The following is an 8,947-nucleotide window of genomic DNA, read 5'->3' on the forward strand; positions in this document are numbered from 1 at the left end:
AATCCGGAACTATTTCACTGTGTTGTGAATCGCTTGACGCTTTGATAATCAACAAAACATAAATCCAAATTTCTTTATTTCTACCAGACTAAAGCAAACATGATTCCACCAACAATCAAGGTGGCTAAATGTATGAAAAAACAATTTGAGCTCTCCCTTTTGTGATGACTGTACGGGAAGCCTTGAGTGGCGTTTGTAATTAAATGTAATTACGCGAACAGAAAAAAAAAAGTGACATCCCTCTGCGGTGTCACATTACGAGCAACATGGCCGCCGTTTTAAGGGCGAGAGCTGTACGTAAACACGTTAAAAAAAAATAATCAAATGTTTTTTATGTACATTGTCAATAAGAAATATAAGTGGTGATGTGTTTGTCTCCTCTTGTAAACGCATAAGAGTGTCTGATCTGTATTTACACACTTAACAATGTTGTGCTTTGGGACACAATCGAGAATAAAATAAGTTATAAAACCTGCATCTTCAGTCTCTTAACACTTTGCTGTAATGAAAAGTCAGACTGGGCATTTTAGTAGAAAACAAGATGATGCACTATTCACAAGAAGTGAGGAAAAATTGGGCTTTTTCGCAGTATGTTTCAGGATGAACCTAAAACGTACCCAGAACTTTTACGGATAGATACCTAAATCCCGTCGCCACCATACAAACGTGACAGATGTATCGCTAAGCGATTCAAGGCATCGGAGGGAGCTTCGAGAGCGTCAGTGAAGTTTATCCAGTTTGGCCTGCAGAGACTTGAAGTTGCCGATGGTGTGCTGGAGGGCCGCGTTGGGGCTGAGGGACTGCAGCTCCACCAGGTAGCCGCAGATGTTGTCCAGGCACACGTTGGTGAAGCGGCGTCTGGGACAGAATTTTGAATTTGTTAAAAATTGGAACAGAGTAAAGGAAAAGAGGAATTTTACAAGAAATGTCATCAATATACACTGCCAGTGAGAAACAGGTTATTTGACAGATGTCTGACTCTTTGGCTCCCTCTAGAGGTCAGAGGTTGAACTGCTAGTGAAGTGGCTCACCTGTCATACGTGGGCACTCTGCTGGGGTCGTCCACGTAACCCGACAAAAGCACGTGGATGCATTCTACCAAATGCAAAGGCTTCTTCAGGCGCTGCCAGTAAGGATCCTACACCAGACACATTTATTTTCAAAATGACGGCCAACTGCGCGGGGACGTGATTTGCGGCGTGTACCCTGGTTTTGAAAAGCTGGTCGTAGACCTCCAGAAGGCGTGGCAGCTGCACCCCGATCTCCTGCATGGTGGACGTGACGAAGCCCACGTCCCAGTTGAGGCGGCACACCTCCTGCTCCAGATACTTCACCAGGAATTCTGCAAACACACAATGAAAGTCCGCAGAGAGAACATGCTTGAACAAGCTGCTTGTAATGCACTCCCAAGAGAAGAGGAATCATAATTACGTCGCTATTACCACAAAATGAGAGAAGAACACTAACCCAGTGGAAAATATCGCGGCGTTCCCGCGTAGATCCTGCCCAGCGACACCACCTTCAAACTGAGGGATCTCATCCTGTCCACGGTACTCATGGCCACCGTGTCTGCCAGTTCTGCCAGACAAGATTGGCAAGCAGCAAATCAGTAAAAATAAAAAAATGATGAAAGCAAAAAAAAAAAAAAAATCAACCATGTTTTTGTGTTGTAGGGCAATGACCTTTTTCTATGATTTCCTGCCAAAGCGAGTGCACCAGAATTGGATCCGAGTGTCCCGCGCAGTGAATGATGGCCAGCTTGCACTCGGATAGTTTGAAGTGGTCGGCGTATTCCCCGTAGAGCTGCACGTATGGAGCCAAGGCAGATTTTATATTCACACCACCAAACAAAAAAATGATGAACACTAATTAAAGTTAATCACAGATGCAAAAGTACTAAAAAAATAAATAAAACTGTCACTATATGTAGCTGGCATGGATACAGTCGACACCTGAAGATGTACTGTTTATTAAGAAAATAAAAATCATGGAGCTGTTGCATGTTACCTTGGTGATGTCCATGAGATCCGAATCCAACTGAGAGATGGCGTTTTTCACCGAGAGGTGATTGGAGTACTGTCGGATTAGCGTGTCCTGAATCTGAACTTGGATGCGCACCAGCTAGGAGAAGAAAGCAAAGCGCTGTTATGTGTGGAGGTGGGTTTGTACTTGTCTCAAAAATAAACTTAATTCTACTTCAGTCCATAAATAGGATTTCTATATTTTGGGCAGCTATGGGAATGATTCTTCCTCCCACTACTTAAACTTTATTTTCACGGGATAAACAGGATCTACCTCCATCTTCTCCTCCAGCTCATGGAGGAACTCGCCGTCTGCTGCTTGAGCGGAGATGCAAGAGGAGCTTTTAGCGGACAGGATGGCCCGGGCCAAGTACTCCAGACGCTGCTTGAGGGAGATCTCAGTGCTGCGTGTGTGGACAGATGAGCACGGCATGAATCTTGGTGACATGGTCGTCATTAGACGCGTGACACCTTGACAAACCTGTGCATGTCGGCGAGGCGGGCCAGTACGTGGGCGGCCTTGCCAAAGTTGCGGTTCTTCTCGTAGTAGCGCCACAGCAGGTCCATGTTGTGCAATTTGCTCTGCTCTTGTTTGATCATATGCAAGAGATGCTCTTCCAGGTATGGCGAATTCACCTGGACAAGAGAGGATCCAATTGGGAACAGGACTCAAGTACTGTGGCCCTAATAAAACACTGGGTACCTCGAGCAGCTTGTCTTCTAGATCGGCCTGGATGAGCCAGTTGTACAGGGCGATGTGAAACAGCTCATCTTGGGACCTCTGAGCCAGACCAAAGATCTGCTCAAACTGCAGTGGAAAGCGGTTGTCATTTAAGAAAAAGATGCATACACAAAAAAAAAAAAAAAAAAATACAGAATCAAACATGGCTGTCTCACTCACGTGGGCCGTAGCTTCCTCGTTACTTAGCATGTTAGGATCCGAGGTGAGGACAGGAGGGCCTGGCTGTTTTGGGACGCTGGGGGACTGAGGAGCCGCTTTGCTTTGGTTCACTAGCTCCTGCATGGTGTCCGTGATGCATTTATAACATAATAGCCTGCAGGCGGGGTTGAGAAAATGTCAGCACCAAAAGCTATCGACAGCTTATTTTATTGGCTGTGATGTCACAGCAACGTGTGCTAGCGTGCTATTTAGGCTAGGGAGTGAAGGTGTGTATGGATATTAAAAAATATCTTACCTTTCCTGGAAGGCCAGCTGTCCCGTCTGGTCCTCCTCAGGCTCTCCATTTTTGTAAAAATGGGGCCCCAGCCTCTGGGGGTCCTTTTTGTCAGCCGCCGTGAGGCACAGCTCGAGGACGCCCTCGTAGAAACGTACTGAAGACACATTTGCATCAATTCAACACAGGGCGGTCGTGAGCGGTGGCGACGGCGGTGTCGGGTTCAACGCTACCTTGCCTGTACTGGGAGCAAACCGCTGGCAGGTCAGTGTTCTGGCAGATTTTTTGGTAGAGACGCAGTGATTCCCTCAGCATTTTCTCCTTATCGACTTTGTTCTGGATCTGCTTGGAGCTCTGCAGCAACTCGTTCGCCTTGGTGGGAAAATATGAACATTTTAAAAACCCCGGAATATGCGTGATGAAATCGTTACTAGGGCATGCGTCAGATATTCATCCATTGCTGGATTGGGTTCATGGAAGTAAAATTAAATATAGAGTATTACATGACATTAGAGGCATATAGAACAAAATGGAGCACACTACTTGGCAACAACCAGCAGAGGGCGCCACCAGACTGATCTAGCTGTAAACTCAAACCGTAAACAAATCTTTTGGCTCTGCCGTGTACCTTTGAGCAGACGCTGTCCTCTGTGCTGTAGAGCAGCGGGCAGACGTCCCGCAGATGATTGCTAATGGCGTCCACAGAGGTGTTATCTTTGATGTAGACGTTAATGAGCGCCGTGACCAGGGCTCCTATGAGCTCCTTCCCCCGGATCACCACATCCTTAAAACTTGTTGCCTTCATCTGCTCCTGAAAATCCTAAAAGGAAAAAAAAAAAAAGGAGTGAGATATTTGTAGAGTGACATGCTTGTTGGTGAAAATGCTACCTTGGGCAGCTCTGACATGATGAGGCTGAACTGATGATCGCATAGAAGCTTCCAGAGGGCCAGAGTCTGATAGGAGCGATGGACTAACGCCTGGATGCTCTGCAGGGACACTTTCTCGTAGACCTGAGCCTTGGCTAGAAAAAAAGAATGATAAAATGATGGTAAGATAAAAGAAAAATATTAGGTTTGTAGTTTGCAGTGATTTAGCTACATGACAAAAGGGGAGGGGGGGGGGGGTTGGGGGCAAAACTGTCCAAACACTCACTGTGGTACTTCCTCTGAAGCTCCTGTTGGACCTGCTGAGAGCTGGCGCCATCCGGCCGCATAAATCCCAGCAGCCTTTGCTGCAACTTACCAGGGGAACTGAAACTACAAAGGGATCAGAATCAATCACTATGGTGAGCATTTTCAATAAGAACACAATGTTGGCTTATCATGTCTTACCTTGCACCATCGAGAGAGGAGGGACTGAATAGAGAGTTTTTATCCAGAAACTCCTTCAGCCTGTAGAGCTCCAACAGGACCGACTCCAGATCAAAAGACGTAACGCTGCTTTCCAACTGTGATGATGTTGAGGAGGAATAGTAAAGCATTACTCAAAATTACAAAAGAAGATTACCAAGTTGTACTTTCAACAAATCAAATGGCACCAGAAGGCAGTTTATAAATGAAACTTACAATACAGAAAGTCTGACTTCCTTTGCTGACTGCTTTCTCCACTGCTAGGCTCCCATCCCAAATGTTTCTGTGGAAGGAAGAAGCAAAATGGAGAGAACATGAGTCCTCTACAACCACCGCATATGAATCGTTATCGTGTGGATCTCGATTAGACTGACCCGAGAATGCGAGCGAAGTAGACACAGATGCCATTGTGCTTCCCGGAGAAAATCACCTCCGGGCCGACTGACATCGGTGTGATGGGGGCGGACCCCGTGTGCATTGGCGCATAGGGCGTGGCCAGAGGTGGGGGAAAAACGCCTGATGGACGGGGGAAGGAAAAAAAAAAAAAATCACACACTTCTTTTCCAGTCTACATGCATACAGTCGGATTGAGCAAACACTTACCTGGTGCTGGAGAGCTCATCATGGGTCCAACATTGCTGGGTGGTGACAGAGCAGTGGGAAACCTCATCTGTGCCTCTCCTCCATATCTGACGACACATGCATCCATTTAACAAGCTTTGCCCATCATAATGAGGTATGCTCAATTATTCTACACTAAGTGTATCTTTGTTATCGGACCTGAAGAAGGCTCTGGTGGCCCACTGCGAGACTTCTCGGTTACAAGATTCGTTGGAGCAAGCCAGGATCAAGGCTGTAGCGCAGGCCTGCTCCTCCTGAACATAACAGAGTCAAAGAGATGTTTAAAAGTCCTCCGAGAGCGCTCATCAAGGAAAGGTTTTACCCGGTGCAGCTTGAAGAAGCGTTCGATCTCCTCGCTCTCTCCTCCGGTGCAGCTCACCAGAAGGTGACGGAGCTGGTCCACGGGACGAAGCTTTTGGAAAATTTGACTTCCCTGTAGAGGAGCGAGAAGTCCGCCTTCAGTATTCTAAACCGGGACTTGATAATGACTCTTGTGCGGTAAGAGGTTTTAAACCTTTGCTGAAAGGAGGACAAATTTCTGCGGGGGGGTGTTGTGCTGCAGGACCACCACGGGCAAGTCAGTGACGGGGATCATTTCCTTGTTGAGGGGAGTACAAATCCTGCTTGGCTTCTCCTCGTTGATGGCGCTTATAGCCCATGTGCGTCCGTCGATATTCGACATCATCTGAAAAAAAAAATCAAGTGAGAATGTTATTCGGGCTAGTACGCTACCTAGCATACATGGTGAGACTAAAGTAAAGGTAGCAAAAATGATTTGTTGGTCCCACCTGAGTCTCCATCAAGGGCTTCTTGAAGGGGAACGAGTCATGATTGATGCACCACAGAATGTCGTTGTCCTCCGTCTCAGAAGCCGCCATCAGCAAAATACCTGCGGGGATTATCTGAGATTATGAAAAATTCCCGCTGAAGAAATGCCGGCGTAGTCGGTCGGGGTTTACCTTTACTGTGCAGCGCCTTGTGGACCTTGGCGGGTTTCTGCAGCGTGGACGACGCGGAGAAGCCCGGCGGTAGGCGAACGTGAACCAGAGAGAGCAAGGAAGGTCGGGCCGGCGTGTGCCTTTTCTGCGGTGGCGCAAAAGGCGTAGTGCAGAAGTAGAGACGCACACCTGTGGAATAAAAATGAAAATAATACCAGCACGTGTGTTAACTCATAATGACAACATTGTTCTTGTGTGTTTTTTCCCCCCCCGTATTTACCTAAATGCGTCACAGCAAGCAGGTGAACGTCGGATGACTCTGATCTGGTTATCACAGAGATCTGGACGATGGGCTTGAAGACAGAACGATCCATGGTCCTGCATGGGAGCAAAACATCAAAAAATGTTTCAAATAGAAGGGTAAAAAATGGACTTGGTGAAGTCTGCTGCCTTGCGAAGATACCTGGCAATGTTTCCGGCGGCTGCGACAATGCCGTTTTGAGACATGGTGGCCACGCGACTCATAGATCGTCCGTCGACGCCCAGGTCATACACCTGACAGACGGAAATGAGGGTGATTTACTCCGGAACACTGACAACCGCCAATACCGTTTGCATACAAATAGCTGACATTAAAACTACATAGTAAATATTTTCTAAATTTATCTGCCTATTTCATAAAATGCATCTGTTCTAAAATTTGCTTTTCCCCAAAAATGCTAAATTGCAGTAATACCTGCAGGACTCCTTTCTCAGAGCGTGTATAAAGTGTGTTGCGGGAGTTGTCCACAGCAATCTGCACAATTGGGTCTGGAAAGCACAAAAAAAAAAAAACATTTTTGATGAATAAATACAAACTCATTATTTCCTATATGTGTGCGCACCATCCTCAGAGAAAGAGAACTGGAGCACAGAAGGGACGAGGAAGGACAGGGAGCTCTTGGAGTGGTTGATCTTGCGGCAGCGCTGACTCAGCCAACCCGCCTCCGCCTGGTAGGCGATTTCGTACAGGCAGCCGTCCTTTCCCGCCATGAAGATGCGACCCAGGTCGGTGGAGGTCACAGTGAGAATGTAGGTGTTGTCGGTGGGGATGGAGAAAAGGTGGTCCGGAAGTATCTGGATGCCGCCTGACATGCTGTCGTTCAGCCCTGAGGCAACACAAAAATACACAAGCTGCAATGATTTGCATTTATACAAGAAATGTGGTGTGGATCCTCAAACTCACCTCCATGGACCGTTGGGAAGCTCACACCCAGGATGACGACATCCACGGACGTGGCCAACACAAGCAAGTAATGGATGTGAGGCTGCAAAATCCCTGGGAAAATCAAAACAAAAATACACACTGCATTGAAAAGGGAAACAAAGATACAAATAGGTGTACGACAGCTCACAACATACCTTGTTTTGGTTTCACCAGCCCCACTGCCAGAATAGTTTCGATGAGACCGTCGAAATAGGCGACGTCTCCCCTGTGAGGCATTACCACAAATAATTCACATATCAGGTACACCTTTCAATCGCTCGCTCGCGATCGTACTAACCCGTCCTCGTAATTCCACATGAAGATATCGTTGTCAATCGTGAGCCATGCTCGAGTAATCTCGGGAAAAACTCCCATCATGCAGTTGAACTGCATATCTACATATCATGTTAAGGGGTAAAAGCAAGTCAATGCAATAATCGTATTTGCCTTATAAATGTGCCCCTTGAGAGCAGAATAGAAATAATATTAAGTGTGTAACACAATGTAAATCCAGACTTCTGCATCCAACTACCATTTTCAATCAAAAGGATACGGCCGAATTGCTCTACCAGCTCTGGCGGCAGCGGGACTCGGCGCACTGCGCTGAGCTCTGGCAGGTTGGGCACGCTGAGTAAACCCGGTCCTTGAAGGGGATAGTCCATGTCGGACACTCCGGAGAGGGACGGTATATCTAATAACACAGATGACATCATTTTAACATACTTGGAGAGATCAGTATAATTTTTTTATGTGGTAATTTGGCAATGGGTACATCAATAGGTGGAAGTAACTGTACTGTACTTTCAGTCAAATGTTTAGCTCTCTTTACTTGAATTGACTTTTTTTTTTTTTTTTTTAAACCTTTTGTTAGTCACTAGTCCTTTCTACTCTTATGTCCTCCAGGTAAATCTGGCTGTAACTCACTATGAGAGGGCACGCTGAGGAGCTCCGACAAGTCCGGGAAACTGCGGTCATCTTGCAGGTGCCGGTCGACGAGCCGGGCCGAGCTGTCGAGTGCCTCGACAAGAGCAGCGGCGGGGCTGCTGGGTCCGGCGGTGGACGGCATGACTTCAGACTGCCACTGGCTGACGAAGCTAAATGATATGGATAAATTAATGGATAAAAATGTTCAGTTAAACGAAAAATTGAATAATACACCTCGCGTTGTGTACGTCACTTGGTGTTTAAAACTGAGTTGACGTGGATGACGTGGAACTAGTTAAAACAAGTTGATGAGTGGTTAACTAATTGCTGAGATTCTTGGAGTGTTAGCAGGGATGCTAAATGCTAGCGTGGTTTAAGTGTGAATAGGCGTCATTCTGAGAGAGCTTGGCATCTTACCCAAAAGGGAATGATTCCAGATATTAAGTGAATTGATCCTCCAATGGCAGTTGCTTTAGTATGCAATGTGAAGAAAGTAGAGGAAAGTAATTGATCAAATCGATAAACACAAAACCTGCCGCCCGCCAACCTCATGCGCGAGCGCCGGGGTCAAAGTGTTTACTTCCGGATGTTTGAGAATAACAAAATATTTGTAATGACGTTCTAGGTTAATTCACAGGGTTTTATATTGTTTCAAAAGCAGTTGTGAAAGTT

At 46.4% G+C, this 8,947-nt stretch overlaps 1 protein-coding gene across 1 annotated transcript; it reads right to left on the reverse strand.

Moving 5' to 3' along the window:
* Positions 1 to 59: 59 nt before the first annotated feature.
* Positions 60 to 8,841, reverse strand: nup155 (nucleoporin 155). The gene is made up of 34 exons (XM_049738052.1): positions 8,693 to 8,841; positions 8,276 to 8,445; positions 7,905 to 8,042; positions 7,650 to 7,746; positions 7,507 to 7,577; positions 7,331 to 7,423; positions 6,990 to 7,253; positions 6,842 to 6,915; positions 6,569 to 6,660; positions 6,386 to 6,483; positions 6,127 to 6,294; positions 5,956 to 6,056; positions 5,682 to 5,852; positions 5,490 to 5,600; positions 5,327 to 5,421; positions 5,150 to 5,235; positions 4,921 to 5,062; positions 4,763 to 4,829; positions 4,529 to 4,644; positions 4,350 to 4,453; positions 4,085 to 4,218; positions 3,825 to 4,016; positions 3,430 to 3,568; positions 3,218 to 3,353; positions 2,923 to 3,076; positions 2,725 to 2,829; positions 2,503 to 2,657; positions 2,296 to 2,425; positions 2,008 to 2,121; positions 1,683 to 1,803; positions 1,468 to 1,578; positions 1,206 to 1,342; positions 1,032 to 1,138; positions 60 to 858 (listed from the first exon to the last, which is right to left on the reverse strand). Exons 2-34 carry the CDS (start codon positions 8,415 to 8,417, stop codon positions 720 to 722), a joined length of 4,104 nt encoding a protein of 1,367 aa, XP_049594009.1. The 5' UTR covers positions 8,418 to 8,445; positions 8,693 to 8,841; the 3' UTR covers positions 60 to 719.
* Between the last annotated feature and the right edge of the window lie 106 nt (positions 8,842 to 8,947).

Source organism: Syngnathus scovelli, chromosome 13, assembly GCF_024217435.2.
Source record: "Syngnathus scovelli strain Florida chromosome 13, RoL_Ssco_1.2, whole genome shotgun sequence".
NCBI lineage: Eukaryota > Metazoa > Chordata > Actinopteri > Syngnathiformes > Syngnathidae > Syngnathus > Syngnathus scovelli.

Bases quoted from the DNA above. Each gene is read 5' to 3' on its own strand.
- nup155 (XM_049738052.1), bottom strand. From the start codon at position 8,417: ATGCCGTCCACCGCCGGACCCAGCAGCCCCGCCGCTGCTCTTGTCGAG. The intron at 7,254-7,330 runs GTGAGTTTGAGG...GTGTTGCCTCAG, and splicing joins CTTCCCAACGGTCCATGGAG to GGCTGAACGACAGCATGTCA. The intron at 4,017-4,084 runs GTAGCATTTTCA...TTTTCCTTTTAG, and splicing joins TCATGTCAGAGCTGCCCAAG to GATTTTCAGGAGCAGATGAA.